Raw genomic sequence first — 25,355 nt, 5'->3', positions numbered from 1 at the left:
GAGCCGCCGCTTCCGGAGCCCAGAGGGGAGGAGGCGAAAAGCATACCTCCACCACAGCCCCGACCACCACCCCTACGGTCCTGCATCCGGTCCCTCGCCCCTTGCTCCTGGACACCCTGCCGGCCTTCCTGGACCTCCCTGTGCTGGACCTAGAGCCCACGAGTCTGCAACACTGGCCACAGCTCTGCCCCTGGTTCCCTGCTCCGCTCTCCCCGAGCACCCAGACGTCGCTGGGCTGCTGCCAGACGTCGCTTTCGTTCCCCGTTTGCTGCTTCGCTTCCCCTGGGTGATCGGACATCACTGCGCTGGTTCCCAGGGGAAGACCTCTGTCCACTGTTGCATCCTCCAGTTCCCCGGCCTACGCTCCGGTCGCCCCTGTCGAACCGTTGGGGTCCCTCGTCGCCGGTGCGCGGTCCTTACCTGGCTGGGCCGGGACGTGGACTGATCCACCCTCAAGTCCGCCCGTGGAAGAGGGCGAAAAAGGACATTTATGGACTCGAGGGTGGGTCGTTGTGTTTTAGGGGAGGAGGTGGCCGTCGAGTGGCCTGTGTCTTGAAAAGACAAAGGGGGTGGATGTGTAAGGCAGCGGGTTGAGTGAGACAGCGCGGAGGGGGTTAAAACCTTCCTGCGAGAGAAACATGTGCAGAATGCACCTTTTTGTTTGGTTGATTTAATTTGTTAATTGTTTTATTATTAATTATCCCCTGCACCTGGTAGCTATTGTTAAATTGGGACCAGGTGCAGGGTATTTAAGGGGAGCAGTCAGTCTGTTCAAGGCTGTTGAGTAGAGGGAGGCAGAAATAGGTGCTCTGCTTCCCAGCAGTCATACAAGAAGTAAGTGCTGTGTTAAACCTGTGTGGTTTGTGTTAGGGTGTGGTGCCAGGTAAACGGCTTAGCCGTCCTGCAAGTTAGTCAGGGAAATTACCTGTATAGTTAGCACTCCAAATCAGAGTTAGGTGTTTGTTTGTATTTTGTTTTGTTTTGTGTTTGATTAAAAGTAGCGCAACCGCGCTGTAAAAATCCATTTCTGTTGTGCTGGGTCAGTTATTAAAGGGGCAACCAACCCGAGTGGGTCAAATCGTTTACAGTATGTATAGTATAGTATACAAAAAAGTATCTTAATACACTTTTAAAAGAACTACCCCATCCAATGTCTCGCCACGAAACAGTCTTTAATCGTATGACACCAAAAGAAATATCAAAGGGAATCCTCAGGTTAAGTTGCAGCAGCTGTAGTGTGTGATCTCTGCCTGGGAAAAAGCAGCAAGCTGATGTCCCAATTGCGTGAAATAGCAGCCTACACAAAAAAAAAACAACAACAAAAAAAAACATTAGCAATCGGTGCAGAAAGCTTGTTCATAATCTTTATGAAACATTTTCTCGTAATTTATCTTGTGTGTGATCATGCCCCAATCCAAATATGTGAAAAGTATTTCAACCCAAAATTAGAATAGCTTACTGCAGTCACCTAGCGTAACTATCAGAAACACAATTTATAGTGTCAATTAACTATCCATATTAGTGAGTTTATAAGTTTCTCTGTAAAATTGCTACAAAAATAGTAGCGACATAAGGGCGAAAACATGGTTTCCCATCCACTGCAAATTCTAGCGAGTCAAAGAGAATTCCCCGTGACGTTTCGTGATGTCATAGCCTAATTTGCATGTGTCGCTACGTTTTCAGGTTATTTGCAAGAAATATACTCGCTAGATGATTTTTCATACATTTTTTTTTACTCGCTCGCTAGTCTAGCGACTATATTCTACCGAGTTAAGCTCTTAAAAAAAATAAAAATAAAAATAAATGACCCTTGGCCCTGTTCCACATATGCAGTTCACAAAACCAACAATAAAATGTACATCCTGTATGGGAAAACTGAACCTGCAGTTGTGTCAAAAATTATGTAAATAAGTGTTGCATGCGTAAAAGGTACTTACAAAGGTAAAGGTACAAAGGTAAAAGTGTGCAGCATTGTTTTCACATACTTTCCCACTAGTTTAAAGGTTGCTTATTCTATTTCTGATCTTTTGTTAGAAGTCTTCTCATTGTGTGTAGCACAGTGTAGGCTACTAGGATGCATACTACTAAACTGCATAAGCAGAAAGAAAAAAAAAAACAGTTGTATTATAAAGCCATTTAAAAAGTACATGTGTGTATACTGTACAGCATGGAGTAGTGTTTAGGGCTCTGGACTCTTGACCGGAGAGTGTGGGTTCAATGGGAACTGCTGCTGTACCCTTGAGCAAGGTACTTTACCTAGTTGCTCCAGTAAAAACCCAACTGTATAAATGGGTAATTGTATGTAAAAATAATGTGTAATGTGCCCTAGATAAGGGCGTCTGCTAAAAAATAAATAATAATAATGTGTGTGTATATATACAGTATATAGAGAGACTTGAGGAGACTAGTGGCGCCAAATCAGCCAATCAAATTCTTGCGTACATCTGAAATGATACAAAATAATGCTGACAGTTCTCTCATTTACAAATTGCAGGTGGTAGTGGTAGTGGTGGTGCTGGGGTGGGGGGGTTACTGAGTAATTTATTTTAAATTAATATCTTTAGCAAAAGGTGACGCATTCAATAAGATTTGCTTGTGTGATTGTCAGGCAAATCAGCACATTTTTGGCAGTGACACGATAAAAATAAAAATAAAAAATACTAATACTTCTGATTGGTTTATATTTGGGGAAACCCCCGATACAGTCCATATATGGATAGTATTGATCACATGATTTGAATTAACATATACTATGATTCAGAAGGATTCCCTAAAGAAGTCAGGGAGCAGACTACTTGTTCGTAGAAAACAAATTCATGATTTCAAAAGTACAGTTTAATAACATAATACAAATTCAAACAACTCACACACCAGGAAATTAAGTTTCTACCACTTTATTTATCAGTAGTCTAACATAAAATAAAAAGGTCAATTTCTTTTACATTTAATATACAGCTCTGGAAAAAATTAAGAGACCACTGCAAAATTATCAGTTTCTCTGGTTTTACTATTTATAGGTATGTGTTTGGGTAAAATGAACATTTTTGTTTTATTCTATAAACTACTGACAACATTTCTCCCAAATTCCAAATAAAAATATTGTCATTTAGAGCATTTATTTGCAGAAAATGACAACTGGTCAAAATAACAAAAAAGATGCAGTGTTGTCACACCTCGAATAATGCAAAGAAAATAAGTTCATATTCATTTTAAACAACACAATACTAATGTTTTAACTTAGGAAGAGTTCAGAAATCAGTATTTGGTGGAAAAACCCTGATTTTCAAGCACAGCTTTCATGCGTCTTGGCATGCTCTCCACCAGTCTTTCACATTGATGTTGGGTGACTTTATGCCACTCCTGGCGCAAAAATTCAAGCAGCTCGGCTTTGTTTGATGGCTTGTGACCATCCATCTTCCTCTTGATCACATTCCAGAGGTTTTCAATGGGGTTCAGGTCTGGAGATTGGGCTGGCCATGACAGGGTCTTGATCTGGTGGTCCTCCATCCACACCTTGATTGACCTGGCTGTGTGGAATGGAGCATTGTCCTGCTGGAAAAACCAATCCTCAGAGTTGGAGAACATTGTCAGAGCAGAAGGAAGCAAGTTTTCTTCCAGGACAACCTTGTACTTGGCTTGATTCATGCGTCCTTCACAAAGACAAATCTGCCCGATTCCAGCCTTGCTGAAGCACCCCCAGATGAGTCCAATTTTCAGCTTTGCCCAACACCTGGTCGTCTAATGGTTAGACGGAGACCTGGAGAGGCCTACAAGCCACAGTGTCTCGCACCCACTGTGAAATGTGGTGGAGGATCGGTGATGATCTGGGGGTGCTTCAGCAAGGCTGGAATCGGGCAGCTTTGGCATGAATCAAGCCAAGTACAAGGTTGTTCTGGAAGAAAACTTGCTTCCTTCTGCTCTGACAATGTTCCCCAACTCTGAGGATTGGTTTTTCCAGCAGGACATGAAAACCTCTGGAATGTGATCAAGAGGAAGATGGATGGTCACAAGCCATCAAACAAAGCCGAGCTGCTTGAATTTTTGCGCCAGGAGTGGCATAAAGTCACCCAACATCAATGTGAAAGACTGGTGGAGAGCATGCCAAGACGCATGAAAGCTGTGCTTGAAAATCAGGGTTATTCCACCAAATATTGATTTCTGAACTCTTCCTCAGTTAAAACATTAGTATTGTGTTGTTTAAAAATGAATATGAACTTATTTTCTTTGCATTATTCGAGGTCTGACAACACTGCATCTTTTTTGTTATTTTGACCAGTTGTCATTTTCTGCAAATAAATGCTCTAAATGACAATATTTTTATTTGGAATTTGGGAGAAATGTTGTCAGTAGTTTATAGAATAAAACAAAAATGTTCATTTTACCCAAACACATACCTATAAATAGAAAAAACCAGAGAAACTGATAATTTTGCAGTGGTCTTAATTTTTTCCAGAGCGAGAGAGAGAGAGAGAGAGAGAGAGAGAGAGAGAGAGAGAGAGAGAGAGAGAGAGAGAGAGAGATTGATTAGTACTAAACGTTTCTTGCTCGTGTTTTTATAGCTTTTTTTTTGCCAGGATTTTATTAAACAAAATAGCTTTTTTTTAATAGACCGTTTTTTGTTTTGTTTTTTTTTTGGTATTTTTTTTAATTGAAATGAATGAGTAGAAACATTGGTTCAGTAATTGTAAAAAATAATTGTGTTTCTTATTTGCTCCACGTCTGCCAACTTGTTTTTATCATAAGAGCAAAAAATAAAACCACCTCTAGCGAGCGAGCTTGTTATGCGAGTAAAAACTTCTTGAAATTCGACTTAAACCGTTTTCCATAGCGTTTGTCAAATATATTGTCTTGTTCGCATAAGTTTTACCGAGCTTAAAAGTAGTCCCAGGTGAAAGACCACGGTAAAAAAAAAAAAAAAAGTTTTTTTTTTAAAACACAATAGTGGCTGTACAAGCCTACTAATATTATTAATCACCTTCGTACAAGTTTGTGTACGTAGAGCGGCAGTTGGTCAGGTAGGCATTAATATTAACACACACTAATAGCACTGCCCTGCAATGCAAAGAAAACCGTCACAGTAAAAAAAACAAAAAAACGTTTTTTTCATGTGGGACTAAGTTTGGCATTTATTAAATGGGAATCCGAGTTATAGTCCACTTTAAATATACTGTTTATGTGTATTGTAAAGGGTAGGGTCTGGTATTTAAATATCTATGTGTTTTCAAATACAATACACGTCTTTTCGCCTTGTAAAACAGTATGTTTAACTTTTTTACAGTACTGTATTGTTAAGTGGCTTAAGTTTTTATAGTGTGTCTAAAAATGTTAATTTGCTTTAGCCACAGTGGCTAACTAAATGAAAGTCGTAGAGGGAACGTAGCTGTCTGACCTTCATTTCCAGTAATTATGTGTCTCCCCTACCCTGGGAATAAATACCGGAATGTAGCATGACATCATTAAAAAATGCAGAAATGCAGTTTCTAGTGGCTCGTGATGCTATCGTTTCAGAGAAGAAATGCTGTGGGCCTCAGTGAAATAACATTTGGCAAGCTGGAACCGGGTTCATTTCTTTACATTTCAATGAGCCACAATAGCAGAAGGTACGTACGCCACCGTCTGCCAACATGATGGGATTTCACACCATGTTATATTTTATTTGGACAGAATGGAAGCGTTGTGTAGCACCTTGCATAAATAGTGTAATACGTAGTTAAAACAACAACGGCGTTTATTTCTTTCTTTCCCTCTCTAAAATGTAAGCGTTGTTATAAATCGCATATTCTATCCGGTTGCATCAGTACAGGTAAGCATTCGTGGAAGTTACAGCCTATATAAATAATAATAGTAAAACGAATTAGTATGGGGGAGGGGGGCATTAGAATATATTTTGAAATGTGTATGTATTGGGAAAATAAACAACATTCTCAGTGTTATGCTGCATCTTGAACACAAAATTGAAACTACAGTCGGCATGTGCAGATTAAGCAGAAGCGCTGCGGATTTTTCTGTATTGGGAAAGCTTTGTTATTTGTATGTCTGCCGCGGGTTGCAGGAATGCATTTAGCATCTTCTTCTCAGGGCCTTCTAAATGCGTGATCTTTATTGAACGTCATTAAAATATTCTGCTACATTGGCTCTCGCTATATTAGTATGTTATATCAGCTTTTCACATACCGGTACCTATATTAGCCTCATAGCCACTTGCATTGTGTTGGATGTCAAGTTAAAGAAGGCAGAGGCTAATACTGCTATCCCTTCAGACAGTATTCGGCACCACAGCTCTTTGGTCATAAAAATGTGTTTTCAAAACAGACCCTTCACAATGCTCGGTATTAAAACCGCATGTGCTATGTGAAGACAAAAACATACTGCGTTATTTAGATTAGGTGACAGATCAGGCAAAGGGAGTTGTCCTCAACCCTTTTTTGTTCCTAACCCAGCTGAACATAGTGATATTTCTTGTACAGTAATACTGTACTTGCTATCTGGATTTAGTACCTACCTGGGGATTGCATACACTCTGTTTATCTGATGTAATGATCTACTATTCCTTTATACCTTCAGGGATCATGTTATTGAGTCTATTTATCAATGTATTATATATATATATATATATATATATATATATATATATATATATATATATATATATATATATATACACAGTGCCTTGCAAAAGTATTCAGACCCCTGACCAATTCTCTCATATTACTGAATTACAAATGGTACATTGAAATTTCGTTCTGTTTGATATTTTAAAACACTGAAACTCAAAATCAATTATTGTAAGGTGACATTGGTTTTATGTTGGGAAATATTTTTAAGAAAAATAAAAAACTGAAATATCTTGCTTGCATAAGTATTCAACCCCTGTGCTGTGGAAGTTCCCAGTTTACACCGATGAAAGCAATTGCCCTTACTAGGACACAATTACCTTACCATTGGCCTCCACCTGTGAACCATTAAAGTTGCTGTCACGTTTTCTGGATAAAAACCCCACTGTTGAAGGATCATTGGTCAGGCTGTGAATCTGAAGGAAAAATGAAGACCAAAGAGCAAGTGTTTGGATATCCCTGTGAGCACAGTTGGATCAATAATCAGGAAGTGGAAGCTGCATCACACCACCCAGGCACTGCCAAGAAAAGGCCGTCCCTCAAAACTCAGCGCTCAAACAAGAAGGAGACTTGTGAGAGAAGCCACAGAGAGGCCAACAATCACTTTGAAGGAGCTACAGAGTTCAGTGGCTGGGAGTGGAGTAATGGTGCACCAGTCAACCATATCAAGAGCTCTGCATAACACTGGCCTGTATGGGAGGGTGGCAAGAAAGAAGCTGTTACTCAAAAAGTACCACCTGAAAGCACGTCTGGAGTTTGCCAGAAAGCATGAGAGTGACCCAGCTGCGATGTGGGAAAAGGTTTTGCGGTCAGATGAGACCAAGATAGAGCTTTTTGGCCAAAACTCAAAGCGCTATGTGTGGCGCAAACCTAACACTGCCCATGCCTCAAGACACACCATCCCTACAGTGAAGTGTGGTGGTGGCAGCATCATGCTGTGGGGATGCTTCTCATCAGCAGGGAGTGGGCATCTTGTTAAAATTGAAGAAAGAATGGATGGAGCAAAATACAGGGAAATACTGCAAGAGAACCTGCTTCAGTCCGCTAAAAAACTGAAGCTTGGGAGGAAATTCACCTTTCAGCAGGACAATGATCCCAAGCACAAGGCCAAAGCAACATTGGAGTGGCTCAAGAACAAAAAGATGAATGTCCTACAGTGGCCCAGTCAAAGTCCTGATCTCAATCCCATTGAGAATCTGTGGCACTATTTGAAAATTGCGGTCCACAAGCGTCGTCCAACCAACCTGAACAACCTGGAGCAAATCTGCCAAGAAGAAAGGGCCAAAATCACTCCGACACTGTATGCAAAGCTGGTACATACTTACCCCAAAAGACTTAAAGCTGTTATTGCAGCGAAATGTGGCTCTACCAAATATTAATGTGTGGGGGTTGAATACTTATGCAAGCAAGATATTTCAGGTTTTTATTTTTCTTAAAAATATTTCCCAACATAAAACCAATGTCACCTTACAATAATTGATTTTGAGTTTCAGTGTTTTAAAATAAAATATCAAACAGAACGAAATTTCAATGTGCCATTTGTAATTCAGTAATATGAGAGAATTGGTCAGGGGTCTGAATACTTTTGCAATACATATATATATATATATATACACACACACACACACACACAAACGCGCACAGTTGCAGACAGAAGTATTTGGGTAGTTAAAAAATGAGAAAAACCACAAAGAAAGTGATTTCTATAATTTCTAATTGTTCTAAAGTAGAGATTCAGCTTTATAATAAAACAACAAATTATACCTAACATTCCATTATAGGAGGTGTCCAGTGAGCGTTGTTTTTAATTCTGGATATATCTTTTTCACATTTCCATATTACTTCATGTTTAGAAACCATTCAATCACATATAACATGCCTCTTAGATTATGCTGCCAGTCATGCTTTGTTTTTGTTCACAAACTCTTATTTCTAATTATTCATAATTTAGTAATTGATTTGTATCAGGTAGTTGTTGCAAAGCTAGTAGAAATTGGGACTACAACCATTTGCATGTTGATTATCATTGAACTTTGAAAATAATGCCTAAGCAACCACTAAAACAAAAGAATAATTTTGAATTGACAAGCAAAATACTGTAAGAGCCCATATAATAGTTCATCACAAAGAAAGCTGTATATTTAAAAGGAATATTGCATACAAATTCCAATTTACTTGGGGTGCAGTGTGACAGACATTGCAGCTTTATAGGGAACATAACCTTTAAACCCTCTTGCAGTCAGAAGTCTTCCTGATATTCTCTGACCATACTTCCCTCATAGTATGAATACATGGGATTTCATATCTCTTATCTGTATGTGGTTAAAAATGAAGACTTGTCATTCATGTCATTGTAACATGTACCTCTTGTTTTGTCATTGAAATTCACTGGGCGATGGGGACTGTGGTGGGTGGGGTAGAGTCATGAAAAGCCTGCCGGTCGAGTCCCACCTATGTTAGTATGTATAAAATGGACTGTTCAGCATTGGAGTTATGTGCAGGCTATACCTCTACAGAAAGTGAAGAGCATAAACAACATTTTCTTCAAGTTCATGATACTGTAGCGTTTACGGGAAAATGAAGCAGGCTCACTCAGGTTTTGCAAGTTTTCGAATGGACAGTTTATTAAGCCAGGACTACACTTGACAGGTAAAAACGTACTGCTTTACCAGCCAGTGGTAAAAATACAGCTGAGCAGCGTAGAGCAACTCAGACTGTGACAAATATTAAAAATAAAATAAAAGACAGTCTAAAGCACACTGTTTCGGCCATGTGCTACAGCCACTAAGTGCAGTCTCTGGTCCTTTGTAGTCCCACTTCTCTTTTGGTTCTCCTTAGCTGTTTCTTCACTCTTTTCTCTCACCAGCAGCAGCTCGTTCATCTCAGCAGCAGCCTGTTACTTATCCCCACGTCCAGGCCACGCCCCAGTTCCCTAGCCACCAATCCCAAGCAGACACGGCTTCCTGCTCTCGACCCCCTGGTTGCGACATCTAGTCCCTTGGTTTGTGGCAACAATGTTGCAACCGGTCCCAATCACGCGGCAAGCAAAGCTTCTGGTTGGTGGCGATTCTCCCGTCTCTGACGTCTCTGAACACCTGCTGCCATTGAACTGTTGACCCTGAGACACAGAACCTTCCTGAACGCAGTTACAGCAGACCCAGGGTCTTTACAATACATTCATGTTGGGGTTTGGGGTTTAATACAAAGTTGTGTGTACATTGATAATGTTTCCTTAATAATAATTCAGTTCTACTTACTGAATTGTTAGTGTTTAATTAATTAGTTATTAATGTGAACTAAAACAGAGTGGTATTTGAACTTACCATGGTGCTTTACTAGTCTTTGAATTGCCATCAATAGCAGTTAACAGATAATCAAATGTGACAAGTCAGTACAGTGTTATTTTGTTATTTATAGAAAGTCCTGACTTCTTTAAAATTTTTCTTTTAATAGGATTTCTCTTTAGTCTTATTAATGTCCAACTTCTGTATTTTTTTTTTTTACTTTTGTATTTGTATCAAAAAACATAGTTGCATTTTAATTTAAGGTCATTGTAGTGACTATTCATTATTCAATAATACAACAGTCTTTACTAAACTAAGCAATAGTGCATGTTGATGAAGGCTCTACCTTTGGGTAGTTGACCACGACTGGAGTTATCCTTCCTAGACCGAAGACGAAGACACTCACGAAAGTCAAGGTCAACTACCACATGGTAGAGTCTTCATTGAAAGGATGCTATCACTATTAGAAAGTGATTTTTCTCATTATTTTCTTATTATTTTTTGAATGGAGCAATGTAGCTGGAACTGTGTGTGTCTTGGTTTGTTGTTGTTGAAAGATGTTGAGTTCCAATTGAGCTGACAGGCTGCGATTGGCTGATGCAGCAGTGGCAGGTACAGGACTGGTTGCATTCATAAGAACATAAGAAAGTTTACAAACGAGAGGAGGCCATTCAGCCCATCTTGCTCATTTGGTTGTTAGTAGCTTATTGATCCCAGAATCTCATCAAGCAGCTTCTTGAAGGATCCCAGGGTGTCAGCTTCAACAACATTACAGGGGAGTTGGTTCCATACCCTCACAATTCTCTGTAAAAAAGGGGCTCCTATTTTCTGTTCTGAATGCCCCTTTATCTAATCTCCATTTGTGACCCCTGGTCCTTGTTTCTTTTTTCAGGTCAAAAAAGTCCCCTGGGTCGACACTGTATACCTTTTAGGATTTTGAATGCTTGAATCAGATCACCGCATAGTCTTCTTTGTTCAAGACTGAATAGATTCAGTTCTTTTAGCCTGTCTGCATACAACATGCCTTTTAAACCCGGGATAATTCTGGTTGCTCTTCTTTGCACTCTTTCTAGAACAGCAATATCCTTTTTGTAACGAGGTGACCAGAACTGAACACAATATTCTAGGTGAAGTCTTACTAATGCATTGTAAAGTTTTAACATTACTTCTCTTGATTTAAATTCAACACTTCTCACAATATATCAGAGCATCTTGTTGGCCTTTTTTATAGCTTCCCCACATTGTCTAGATGAAAACATTTCTGAGTCAACATAAACTCCTAGGTCTTTTTCATAGAGTCCTTCTTCAATTTCAGTATCTCCCATATGATATTTATAATGCACATTTTATTGCCTGCGTGCAGTACTTTACACTTTTCTCTATTAAATGTCATTTGCCATGTGTCTGCCCAGTTCTGGATGCTGTCTAGATCATTTTGAATGACCTTTGCTGCTGCAACAGTGTTTGCCACTCCTCCTATTTTTGTGTCGTCTGCAAATTTAACAAGTTTGCTTACTATACCAGAATCTAAATCATTAATGTAGATTAGGAATAGCATTCATCGGTGCAAAGTTTTGATTGGCTGGTTTTGGCGGATTATAAAATAATTTGGACCAATTGTGTCTTTGTTTAGTATTGGCTGTCCAATAGATGTGAACTGAGCTTTCATTAAGGCAAGCCAAAATAATAAAAAAAAAAAAGCCAGTACTTGCGTGGATTTATTTAAAATGTGATTCACAGTTGATGCTGTGACGTAGCAGCAGGTATCTACCATCTGATAGAAGCCCACTGGAGCGAGAAGCTGATTGGCTTATGGTACTGAATCATGTCTAGTTCATATCAGAGCACATCCTGTCCAGTCCTGTTTGAAATTACATTTCATGATACTCACAATGATTCCAACACTTTGACTTTGCAGCACAATTTTAAAATATATTTTTTCTGCTTCTCAAAACATGATAGTTTTGACAATCTTTGTCCAGACTATTTTATTGTAAAGAAGACGAACCTTACAAAAGCAAGCTTAATATTTTTCACACATTTAAATGTATAATCCCATTTTGTCTCTTGTATTTTTTACAATATATGTTTGCAAACTAAGGATAATAAAGTAGGTTAAGCCATAAGCCTCACTACCCTCATCCACTTGCAGCTTCATACTGTTACTGTTATTCCTTCTGAAATACTTTTTTGTTTTTTCAAGGAATACCAATATATTAATATTTTAATGGTATTTGTAGTAAAAAAAAAACAACAAAATAAAATAAAACTTACACAAGCTAACAGCCCAAACTCTAGGAACTTTTGCTTTTTTTAAATTGTGTTAAATAGCAAAAAATAAAGCTAGCAAATTTTGGGAAAAGGATCGGTTTGCCAGTAAAAAATAATTATCTGAAGTTTATTATATTATTAAAATGATAGGCTATTGCATTACTTCTGAATGCAATGCTATTTAAGGCTGTCTGAAAACATGATGATAGGGCACAGCTGTCAGAGACTGGGAAAGGTGATGGGTGACACGATCAACTAAAAATAGATCCATGCTGTGGATGTTGGGAACAGCTTTAATTTGTAAATATTTAGCTTTGGCCTAACGCAGGATTACGGTAAAAAAAAAATAAACAGCAGTAAGTCAGAATAGTTTCATTTTATGTTTGTAACCTTTATCCATACTGTGCTGTGCTGTCTTTCATATGTGCTTTTAGTCAGGCAACTAATGCTAACACTGGCTCAGCTGCAAAACACCATCTTATAACATGCTACAAGAATTGATGTGTCTTTAAATGCTGGCTGCAGTGGTGAACTTTTTCAGGAAACCTATGGTGTGGTGCTTTGTGTGTTTGTCGAATGTCTCAAACAGGATCATTTATTTTCATGGATATAACTGTATTTAGTAGCAGGATCCTTATCGTCATTTTGGTTGAGGTGTTAGATCAAATATTAAAAGTTAAGTAGCATCAACTTACATTTCCATTGTTTGTCATACTGTGCACCCTAACATTTTTATGATGTTTGCAGTCATTGTGAGTGGGATTGCTGGTCTGTGCTAAGGTGCGTTGGCCTGAATTCAGTAGCTGCTCTTGTAGTTCACAGGCTAGGTCAGTTACAATGCTTCTATTGATGTAAACTCTTTAGTAACAGTAAGTACTACATTTACTTACTGTATTCTCACAGCAGCATCCTGCCGGGCTCATCAGAATTAACGCTAAGTCTTTATGAACATATTGTCTGTTTTGTCAGCTGCAGCAAACTGAAAAATTAAAAACAAAACATTACAAGTTTATTGAAAAGTACAAGTAATATAAAATCACCGATTTGTATCTGTTCATAAAGTAATTCTTGGCAAATGTTAAAGTCAAGACTGTCAATAAGTATTTATTGATTAAAGTGTTAATGACCAACTGGCAGACAACCCACCACAACCCTCAGGTCAATCTGCCAGTTAGGGAACAACACAGAACTTATAAACTGCATTATTGCAATATTTTTGGAAAGTCACCCCACCCCCAATACTGTGATATGAACACACGTACAATAACAAAAATTGTAGTTTTTGTATTATTCTAAAGTTTGGAAGCATGAGTCTATTTCATTAAAATGACTTTTTATTTGCTTGCAGGTACTGATATGTTGAAATGTGTTAGCGATGACTGATGTTGAATCAACATATGCAGATTTTATTGCTTCTGGAAGAACAGGACGTCGAAATGCAATGCACGACATTCGTGGTGCCCCGAGTGATCTGGACCCTGACTTATCTCAGAAGCTATCAGAGCTTGATGTAGGTAATGAAGGTGAGTAGTGACTACAAGAAAATTCTTAACGGAACAGCATTCACAGAATGTACATTTCCCTTGAAAATCAATTGCTCTGGAGCCTAGAGATTCTGTAATGTTAATATTCCTGATGGTTTTTAGAATAGGATTGTGCTGATAATGTGTTAATGTATGACAAGGTATGTTCCTGTATGCACACTTTACATGATAACATGCATGAACAGATAATACTGTAATATATAGCCTTTCTCTATGTAAAAAAGGATGACAAGGTTGCTAATATTTCAATACCAGGGAAAGTGTTTTCCAAAAAGCAATGTGAATGCCAGTCCCATAATATGAAACATTGTAGCAAAACAACCCCAAAAATAGAAACAGGTTTAAAAATAAAAGTGATCTTCCAAAAATGTTTCAGATGATCGTTTCCACCTGTTAAATCCAACATCTTTTTATTCTGGTTAGAGTGATGTTTCTACAAAATATGCAGTGAACCAGTCCCATTATAGGGTTATTAACCAATGGTTTAAAACCCATTATCTTCACTTAGCTTTTTTAGGAAACACAGATATTCAAATACAGCCTAATAGATTCCTTTCTTTTGAGAAAATCCACAAAAAATGATATCTGGTACCAAATAAGTCTTGCACTTCCTTGGTCATTTCAGCTAGAAAATGAAGTTGTCCCCACCTTTTCAGTGTCTTCTGTCCTGTAACCAACCAACTGTTTCCCCTAATGACGGATATTCTTTGCAGCCAGTACCAGCCAGTAACATGCTTTGACCCCATTGGCATTGATGGCATTTTAACTACAACCGCTTTAAAGTAAAATAAGCAAGCACAGATGCAAGAGATATTCAATTGCAAATAAGATGTAAGCATATTAATATATTAATTTTAAAGCCTTGGTTATCGCACTTTATTCTATATATGTTTTAACTGTATGCAAAAGCACATACTGTATGCAAAAGCACTAGAATCGTCTGCATTTTGATCATGGATAAAGGCTTCCTGATGAATGGCTTTATAGCCCCTTCCTATAATACTGTATGCTAAAAATTAAACATTTTTGAAGAAAAAAACGTTTATAGAAGTTGTTCATTTAGTATTCTGGAACCATCAGTGTTTATTTTAAAAGCTTGCTGAATGTTTTATAAGTAAGGAGACAAGATTATTATTTTTAGAAAACTAATAAATATGTAAGGCAGTTTGCATGTGTGTGTTATTTATTATTTGCCCTGAGATCTGGCGTGAACACAGTACTGTCTAATTGTATCAAAGTACCTACAAAAGCCTTGCATCCCACTATTCCAGTTACGGTTCAAGTACTTTGCTTCCAATTTCGAATCAAGACATTTCCCTTAAGACTTTAGCATTTGAAACTGCAGTTTACACTTTATGTCAGTAGATGGCAGTATTGAATTTCATTGCAGTATTTTCAGAGGCAGTGGAAAAATACAGTGTAAAATATTGTTTTTCTTTTCATTTATCTCATGCAGACAATATGTATCTATGTACAGAAGGTGTATATTATACTTATAGGGATGCAGATCTTTATAATAGGTTTATAATAGTAAGACATTCATAACAGTAAACTTGCTTGGTGAGACCCAGGGGTGAAATTCTGCCGGGATTAAACGGTACTCCGTACCGGGTCTTATTTTAATGCCGGTACTGGGTACCAGGATTTATTTAATCTGATTTTCATCCAACGAGGATGCATTCCATACACTCACACAGTCCACTGGTGCAATGTTTCTCATATGCACTTTCATTCAGCACAGTTCATGCTGCTTGCATTTGGTTTCCTCATATTGCTTCTGTTTCTGTTTCTGTTAGATGCTATTGGCCACCATTAATGTCAGTATAATCACTACCTGTTGATTGGCCAAGCTCTCATTCTGGTCAGATTTCATTTTGGCATGCGTCACAAATCTTCGCCCATTTCGCTTTGTGTCAGTGCTCATTAGTTGATCAATGAGAGAAGACTAGCAGTGTGATGTGAAAACAGCGGTATAGAGTAATTATTATTATTATTTTTTTTTTGTAATTATTATTTCTTTATTTATTTTACTTTGTGCCCACAGGTACATCTCAATAGTGCAGCACTAATACAAAGAGAGACCTAATAATAAACAATACAGCAATTATACATCCAAGCAATATCAATAAAAACACACATATACACACGCGTATACATACAATACACAAATATATTAAAAGATACAGAGATACAGATATTTATATTTAAATTACATTACAACTAAAACAAGTTCACCTCAAACGCAGATTGTACAGAGTAGCAGTTTTAAACCCAGAGAGGCTTGATAATGACAATGAATCCGGAAGGGCATTCCATAACCCCAAGGTCTTTTACAAGCACAGACTCACATAGAGGTAGAACACAGTGAATGCAAAACCTTATAGAGGTCAACAAGAATAAAATAGAACCTTCTGCCACTTAATGGTTTAAGAGAAGACCGACTAAGAAGGTTGTCATAAGTAAAATCCCAATTTCAGTTATTCAATACAATCCTACAAGCACATTTTTGCACAGACTCAAGCTTCTTAGTATTGTATTTTTTAAATGGGTCCCAGGTACTGGAAAACAGGTCTTACCAAACTCTTGTAAAGCTAGAAAACAACATTTGGAGGGGCCTCTCTAAAAGAACGAAAAATCACCCCCCAAATTCTTCTCGCTTTGCTGCAAACATAATTGGTGTGGTGTGACCAGAGCAAGTTATCAGATACCCAAACCCCCAGGAGCTTATAATGCATGACTTTCTCAATTAGAACCCCTCCCCCCTCAGTTTCAAATAATTCATTCTAAACCAATAGACATGTTGAAAAGCTAATGAGTCTGTTTCTGGATTTATAATTGTTTTATATAATGTAGTGTCATCTGTAAACATAAGAAAATTGGTAAATTCTGAGAAGTGTATATTTGCCAAATCATTAACATACAGATTAAACAACAAAGGGCCCAAAACAGACCCTTGAGGAACACATGATATCACTGGTAACTTAGAAGAAAGTTGTCCCTGGACAGCAACACTTTGCCAACGCCCCACAAGGTAAGAAGAAAACCAGCCCAAAATGCCTTCACCAAACCTGTATAGACAGTTTTGATAAAAGGACATTATGTGGAAGTGAGTCAAAGCCTCTGGAGAGGTCAAAAAGTACTGTAACGTAACCGGAATCCACATTTTTGTAGCACAGACCAAGAAATGTTCAAATACATCCCCTGTTCCTGAATTAGTTTGAAAGCCAAACTGTGATTTCGTTAAAATCTGGTTAAAGGAAAGGTAGTTTTCACAAAAACTATACACAGTCCTCTCCAGAACCTTCGATAGAATAGGTAAAAAGGACATTATTATGGAGTAATTATTTTCTTTAGGGCGGTAGAGAAACTATCAGAATATTTCAACAACCATTGCTGCACATGAAATTGAAGGCAAAAAATCCACGTCAGTGTTCGCCATAAATTACATAGTTGATAAATATTAGAAATAATTATCACAACGCATTTTGCCTTGCACCGATTTATCACCTTGCCAGAATTTGCACAAATGTTTCTAAAATAGCAAGTGATGTGTGGGACAGTAGGGATTAACATTTAAAAACAGGATCAACAAAGTGCTGCTTCAGATTTCGTAAGCGAGTCAAAATCGGGATACAGATGTAGGTGTGCTTCACGCTTTTCAAACACTGGCCCAACTTGCAAGGTATGTGTTAAGTATAATGATCAATGTTTTGTTTTGTTGTGATCCAAGTATTTTCTGTTATGAGGACTGTAATAAACGAAAACCAAAACATGAGGTGTTTTTTCTTTGTACAATGCCCCCTTTTCTACAAGTTTATTTAAATTAATTTGAGTTTTCACTTACCTGTACATAAAAAAAGTACCAGACAGTACCGATATTACTTTATGAAAATGTCTTTTGCTACTTTGTTTATTGTGCAGAAACCACAATGCCAGGGATTTTTTTTTTTAAAAAGTCTACTTTTATACTATTTCTGCCTGAAAAATCTTTTTCTGGGATATATCATGGTAGGTAATCTACACAGAATCACAACAGAGAAGCACACAGAATATGTTCTTGTAGGATAAGTAATAAGTAAAAAATCTAAATAAAAGAAACAGGGATATATGTTCTAATCCAAGGCTGTCATTGTAGAATGACCAGGTCCTCTAGATGAGTACCCAGGGTCTGGAAAGTATGGGGATGATTTCAGAGAATACTATGGAGATTAAAATGGCCAAGTCAAGTACATCATTTCTTAAATAGTGCCTGTTACATTGCATTATTTGACTTAGAAATGTTGGTATAATTTTTTCATAGCACAGTTGTTTATTTCTATACCATTTTTATATAACATGATCCCTTTTTTAGGATATCTTGAAATAAAACTCCCTCTACAGCATAATGTTATATTTCTTAATGCTTGTCATTTAAGGTTTAACTGTTAAATTACAGTACATGAGTGATACATGCAGAGGGCACAAAGCTTTCAGTATTTTCAGCTTCCTTGTTTATGGTGAATTGGTTATATTTTATAATAAGGCTTATTTTGTATTCATAAATGTATCGTGTACTGATATGTATACATTTTTAAAGCATTTATTCATTGACACTCAAATTGTCTCAATTTTTTTAAATGTTTACACCCAGCTGCGCAAATGGGTACCTGCACTTTATTGTGTTGAGAATTTCACCCCTAGTGAGAGCATTACCTAAATCTAAATCTTACCGAAATGTAAATCCTTGTTATCATTCCCTGCAATCAGGGCACATTGAAGGCTCTTGTATGAATGCATTTCTTAGATCTATTAAGAGGATAACTGGAGATGTTTCCCAAAAGCTACCCAACATCATGAGAGCATAGCAAGAACAATCTTTGCTGGAGCGTTTCCTAAACCTCCACGTGTCTACAGATGTTTTTGAACTTCAATTAGAGTTTACAAATGGTCTGGGGGGGATGTCTGTAGAGGTTTACAAGACACTGCAACACCACCAGGAGAACACTTTTACTCATGTTTGTGGATACTTGCTCAAACTCAGTATGAATGTTGAATGCTACACAGTCGTTCTTTATTTGTAGAAAATCTTTCACATTTGGGGTCAGATCTTTTGCATTTATATTGTGAAGAGGGGATGATTTTTTTTTTATCCAGGGATACCAAAATATTTAGAAATATTAAGCAGGAGACAATTAGCAACAACTGCCGCACTCTAGTCATTCATTGCCGATGGTTGGAGAGCTATGTCATGTTTTTCTTACATAAGTTATTGAACAGAATTGGTTGTTTTTATGGCCCTGATTAGAATAATGATCTGAATGGTGGTACGAACAATGGACTATCTTACCTAAAGTATAACAAGATAGTTTAAGATTAGTTCTAGTTAAGGTTAATGTATCTTCATACATTTTCTGTCTATTTCATAACAGATTGTATTTTGTTAATTGCTTTGGATTAATTTGCTTCACGGAAATGCTAATTTGTTTTGTGTGTTTTTTTTTTTTTTTTTCACAAGGAAAAGGAAATGATGGTGAAAAAAGCCAGACCTCTTCCACAGAACAAGCCCCTGCAGCTCAACAGGAGGGAGGGCAGGAAGAAGGTTAACATCCAGGCCTGAAAACAGACTTGTGTTTACCTGAACTGTTGAAGCTGAGAGGCAGGCATACTCTATAGAAGGACATACAGCTAAAAGGAAAAACTGCTCAAGAAAAATTGCCTCAGAATGGCAGTAGAGCTAATGAAGAAGTCTCAAGCTTATAACAATGTTTGCTCTACCCCTGTCTTTAATAATGGGTGAAAACATGAATCATTCAGCTAGAAAACTGTGTGACTAACATGGTGTGTTCTGTCATCTCAATAGTTGATAAAGTAAATATCAATGTAGATGAGACTTCAGTAATCTGTTCCAGTTGTGCTGCTAGCCACTGGGTTGTCAAGAGGCTTAGGATCTAATGGATGTGTAACAAAGGATCCCCCTATCCACAGATCTAGGAATGTTCTGGCAAAAAAAATAATCTATTGTGATGATAAACATATTTTTTGGAAGTATGCTTTGTGTAGTACAGTTTGACTTCCACACACTGCCCCTTCTTGTTGCTTTGAATATAACAAGGGCACATTGAAATGTATTTGTAGCACTTCAAGCAGCTGTTTCTAAAAGGTATTTTGTTTGTATAAAAGCACTGCTGACACCAGGTGGGTTAGCACATCTGCTGCCAACAGGTGTCATGCCAAATGCTTTTTAAATGTGTTGCATTAAAACAGACCTTCACGTTGAAACAACTTTATGGTTAAAAGAGCAGCTCTGTATTTCAGCCTGTACATCATATAAAACTAAACTGCCACTGTTTTTAAAGGGCCACAGTTTGCACGGTATAGCGTATAAAAAAGGCCTATTCCTGTTTGCTGAATTTGAAAACACAGCCTTCTTTGCTTGTATTACCATCTTTGTGCAGCAAGTGTACTGTAATTAATTTTCATTCACTCATGGCCAGTTTCCTAAATTCTCTGGCAATAGGAATAACTTGAAACTGAATTTATAGTACAGTAACCCCACAAATATTAGTAATAAGTACTTTTATTAATGTAAAAAAAAAAAACACACACAAAAGCATATGGATAACTTCTACAACTACTACTTGAGTGCTTTATACTGTACACCAGAACTACTAGATTGGAATACAGCATTTTATATACAGTTTTGATGTATTATATTTCTTAGAAAATATGCTAACAGTATATTAGGACACATTTTGGTGATTTACTGAGAGAAATACCAAGTGACTAGTGGGTCTGACTAAATTCTGATAATTTTGCTGTAGATTATTTATTTTTCCAAACTTTAATTTTTATGTTTACTTAGATGAAGCCCATTTATGCTGCCACAGCACTATAGATTCACTTCCTGTGCAGCAGGTATTAGGACTCCACCTCAAGCTAATACTTGTAGTGTGGAGGAGGATTACACAGTTACTACACAATCTACTGAAAGATGGTAATGTTTTTGCAAAACAGTGCTACCTGTAATTTGATTTAAGAAAATGTTTTCACCTCCTTTTGTACCTTTTAATGTTGTAGTCTTCTTGAGAAAACGTGAAATCTGTTGTATTTTAATTTTCAAAACAACAGTTCATTAAAGGTGTGATTTTAATATTGAAGTCCCATAAAAGCTAGTGGAAAATGTCCAACTTTGTTATGTAAGACAAACAAAAAATGGTAAAGAAAAAGTTTACTGTGGTATTTCTCAGAATTATGTGTTCTTGTAGAAAAGACAAAAATACCAGATAATGTTAAATGTATTTCAATTTAAATTATTGCAGTAAATGTTAATTGAAAATGTGTATCGTTTGAATTTTTTTTAAAAATGTTTTTGTATATTGCAGCTTTTCATAATTCACTTTTATGTCAGTATTTCTACAGTTTATATTTTGGATCCTAACTATAATGCTGGATGAGTTCTACTTTCCATTCGTGTTTACACATTGAACATTTCAATTACACTACAGTACAAAGCAGATGTGTGTAACCACTATATGCAGTCTTACAAATGTATCATATACTAGTAGTACTGTAGGCAGTATATTTAATTGGATCTCTGTATGGTGATTGTAGCCCTCCCATATCAAAAGGGGACATTCACTGATTTCTTTGTGTGCGCAGCCTCTTCTACAATGAAGCAGCTAGGCTCAGTTTTACAGTCCATATGCAGGAAATAGCATTGTAATTAAACAAAGATTAGCATCAATAGACCTTGCTGAAGGTTTTTTAAAAAAACATTTTAAGAATCAGCTGTTTAACATTCAGTTAAACACAAAGTGTTGTGGAACCTACTTGTCGAAGTTCAATACAGCTGCCTTATTCCTTGCAAAAAAAAAAAAAAAAATGTTTACTGTTTATTGTGAATTAAGAAAAATTAAAACAGATGCAAGGCATACCAGTTATTCTTCTCTGTTATTGCATGCATTTAAATGGCTGCATGGACTGTCATTATTAATCACACTTTTAATGTTAGTATATGCATTTATTAGGAGATACCACTCTTTTAAGGCCTAAGCATAACAAAATCTGTTTAAATAAATGCAGGGACTGATGAGGTTGAGGTCGCTCATTGAGGATCACTTATGTAATATGGCAAATCAAATGTATATGTTGATATCTATGGAAACATGAATGTTACCGAAACCAGGGTTATAATAACCTAACGTTTAGTGCTTTTTAAGTGAGTTGGTGAAAAAACAGTGGTGTAGCGCATGCATTATCCTCTGTGTCAAAACAGAAGTAGGCCAACTGGCATCTATTTAGTTACCCCGTTGCTTTTAGCAGTCTGTATATTTTATGAAGGCCTTTAGCAGACCTGTAACAAGTTTATCTCACAATTGAAGGGTTGCCCCTTTGGACCCTGTATTGCCTTCAAACATAAAAACGGCCTCTTCACAATACCTTTTAAAGTCACTCATAAATATTTATTTTAAGTCTGACCAGGGTTGCAAATGCTGTAAATACTGACAATGACCAGGAGCATGTAACTTGGAATTGTTTTTACTTTTAATGCTCTTATTTTGTATAAACCCTCCTCATTCCAACCGTGCAGTATACGGGACATCTTTCGTTTGAGATTTGCATTGCACAGATCAGCAGTACAGCAACCAGGTCTGTGTGTGCAGATAGCTGGACACCTAGGCTCTGTTGGTGTGCTGTTTGCTGGAAGACATTTGCATTACGTCAATCATAAGAAGGCAGAAATGGAGACTTACAGCAGCGAAGCGAGTCTTGGCCAACAATGCAAAAACAATGTGTTTTTTTTAAATATTACCTTCAATATCTTTTTTTACATTCATATATTAATCTTTTTATAAGAGCCTGCTGATGTTACAGGAATGTAAATAATGTCTTGATGTTGGTATTTAGTAATATTTTTATCCACGAAACACATGCAGTCCAGTAATTTAGACATTTGGAATTAAAGACTTTAAACCTGTGAGAATGCTTTACATGTGACACGCATGAAGTACAGAATGTATTTGATAAATTGCATATTGCTTCCATTTGTTTGTGAAATGTTTATTCTGGAATGAGTGCAGACGAGGTTCTACAGTTGTTAGATGACAATGACATTGGTGTTGAGTGTAGCGAGGATGAAGAATATCAGGCAGAAAGATCAGAAGATTCTAAAATGGCCTGGACACATTTGTTGGTACCCCTTAGAAAAGATAATAAATAATTGGATTATAGTGATATTTCAAACTAATTAGTTTCTTTAATTAGTATCACACATGTCTCCAATCGTGTAATCAGTCATTCAGCCTATTTAAATGGAGAAAAGTAGTCACTGTGCTGTTTGGTATCATTGTGTGCACCACACTGAACATGGACCAGAGAAAGCAAAGGAGAGAGTTGTCTGAGGAGATCAGAAAGAAAATAATAGACAAGCATGGTAAAGGTAAAGGCTACAAGACCATCTCCAAGCAGCTTGATGTTCCTCTGACAACAGTTGCAAATATTATTAAGAAGTTTAAGGTCCAACTGTAGCCAACCTCCCTGGGCGCAGCCGCAAGAGGAAAATCGACCCCAGATTGAACAGAAGGATAGTGCGAATGGTAGAAAAAGAACCAAGGATAACTGCCAAAGAGATACAAGCTGAACTCCAAGGTGAAGGTACATCAGTTTCTGATCGCACCATCCGTCGCTTTTTGAGCGAAAGTGGGCTCCATGGAAGAAGACCCAGGAGGACTCCACTTTTGAAAGAAAAACATAAAAAAGCCAGACTGGAATTTGCTCAAATGCATATTGACAAGCCACAATCCTTCTGGGAGAATGAGTCAAAACTGGAGCTTTTTGGCAAGTCACATCAGCTCTATGTTCACAGACGAAAAAATGAAGCTTTCAAAGAAACAGTGAAACATGGAGGAGGCTCGGTTATGTTTTGGGGCTGCTTTGCTGCGCCTGGCACAGGGTGCCTTGAATCTGTGCAGGGCACAATGAAATCTCAAGACTATCAAGGCATTCTGGAACGAAACGTACTGCCCAGTGTCAGAAAGCTCTGTCTCAGTCGCAGGTCATGGGTCCTCCAACAGGATAATGACCCAAAACACACAGCTAAAAGCACCCAAGAATGGATAAGAACAAAACATTGGACTATTCTGAAGTGGCCTTCTATGAGTCCTGATCTGAATCCTATCGAACATCTATGGAAAGAGCTGAAACTTGCAGTCTGGAGAAGGCACCCATCAAACCTGAGACAGCTGGAGCAGTTTGCTCAGGAAGAGTGGGTCAAACTACCTATTAACAGGTGCAGAAGTCTCATTGAGAGCTACAGAAAACGTTTGATTGCAGTGATTGCCTCTAAAGGTTGTGTAACAAAATATTAGGTTAGCGGTCCCATCATTTTTGTCCATGCCATTTTCATTTGTTTTATTATTTACAATATTATGTTGAATAAAAAATCAAAAGCAAAGTCTGATTTCTATTAAATATGGAATAAACAATGGTGGATGCCAATTACTTTTGTCAGTTTCAAGTTATTTCAGAGAAAATTGTGCATTCTTCATTTTTTCTGGAGGGGTACCAACAAATTTGAGCACGTCTGTGTATATATATATATATATATATATATATATATAGATCATGTTGATACAGACTGATACAGTCTGTATCAACATGATCTCAATATACATCAGGTTTTATGGGTTTGCTTCCAAATGTCCAGCATACTGGAAGCTTGATATTTTATGACCCCATCAGATTTATATTATTGATGTATTTTGCGGTTTAAGATGAAGCAACAGACATGTTTCAAAATAAAACGTTGTTTTCTCTTAAGAATTCTGGTCTCGGGACCAAGGAGGATATCTGTTTTTATGATTGGTTTAACAGTTTTTGACCTGTTTGAATGGTTTGTCTCTTTTTGCCATTGATTTTATATTGTTATTTCTTGCCACCTTCTCTTGCCAGGACCCCCTTGGAAATTAGATGTATATGTCAAGGTTAAATAAATACATTTGAATTTGAATTTGAATCAGATCATGAAAGACAATATACAGGGTGTCTTCTTTCTCACTATATAGTCTCAAAAATGAAGATCATTTTTTGCAACAAAAAAAAAAGTTGTTAATGCCTCAGTTAGGGTTGATATTAAAATGACAAAAGTAGGGAAATGCGACTTCAGGATTTCCAACCCAAATTTTGCATACCCCCGCTGCAAATAACACAAAGGAGAAGGAACAAGTTTACAATTTGATATTTGCTAACATTTTTAATTTGCTGACAATGTAGTATTTGCAGAAAAATACTAAAATATAGCGTCTAGCTCCTGACTAACTTCCTGTTATTTTTGAGACAAATGTTTAATTAGAAAGTATTTTTTTTGTCTGTGGATATGGGGTGAGATTGAGTTTATGGTGTGTGGAACAAACACCCCTGCCTGGCAACTAGAAACACCATTTAGACAAATGTGACATCAGTATAAATAGGGGCTCGGTTTGAGAGCATTGAGCTAATACTCATCTGCTTGTTGGGGTGTGGTTCCTGAATGATCTCGCTGATGGATAGCTTAGGTGAGAATCTAGAATTCTTACATTTATCTGTAATTACTGTCTGTTCAAATAAACAAGACTTAATTGAATTACTTTTCCCTGAGACATTTCCTACATTATGAATGAATGATT

General features: G+C 37.2%; 1 protein-coding gene and 1 long non-coding RNA gene across 5 annotated transcripts; both read left to right on the top strand.

Moving 5' to 3' along the window:
* Positions 1-5,421: 5,421 nt before the first annotated feature.
* Positions 5,422-20,302, top strand: pkia (cAMP-dependent protein kinase inhibitor alpha). 4 transcript variants are annotated; one of them, XM_059017251.1, is made up of 3 exons: positions 5,422-5,600; positions 13,518-13,679; positions 19,208-20,302. In XM_059017251.1, the coding sequence occupies exons 2-3, from the start codon at positions 13,545-13,547 to the stop codon at positions 19,307-19,309; spliced, it is 237 nt and encodes a 78-aa protein (XP_058873234.1). In that variant the 5' UTR covers positions 5,422-5,600; positions 13,518-13,544; the 3' UTR covers positions 19,310-20,302. The 4 variants fall into 4 exon arrangements, with proteins under 4 accessions (XP_058873234.1, XP_033848853.1, XP_033848855.1 ...); XM_033992962.2 differs by having other exon boundaries at positions 5,450-5,600; positions 13,518-13,692; XM_033992964.3 differs by lacking the exon at positions 5,422-5,600 and adding an exon at positions 5,609-5,803 and having other exon boundaries at positions 13,518-13,692.
* LOC131723710 (uncharacterized) lies at positions 13,700-17,972 on the top strand. Its single transcript, XR_009320279.1, has 2 exons — positions 13,700-16,067; positions 16,100-17,972. It is a non-coding gene; the product is annotated as an uncharacterized LOC131723710 (long non-coding RNA).
* Positions 20,303-25,355: the final 5,053 nt, after the last annotated feature.

The sequence above is a fragment of the Acipenser ruthenus genome, chromosome 3 (assembly GCF_902713425.1).
Source record: "Acipenser ruthenus chromosome 3, fAciRut3.2 maternal haplotype, whole genome shotgun sequence".
Taxonomy (NCBI): Eukaryota; Metazoa; Chordata; class Actinopteri; order Acipenseriformes; family Acipenseridae; genus Acipenser; species Acipenser ruthenus.
The sequence above is the reverse complement of the archived record's forward strand: the minus strand, read 5'-3'. Positions and strand labels throughout refer to the sequence as shown.

Coding starts and splice junctions, on each gene's coding strand:
- pkia (XM_059017251.1), top strand. CDS start 13,545: ATGACTGATGTTGAATCAACATATGCAGATTTTATTGCTTCTGGAAGA. Junction 13,680..19,207: donor AGAAGCTATCAGAGCTTGAT/GTAGGTAATGAA, acceptor TTTTTTCACAAG/GAAAAGGAAATGATGGTGAA.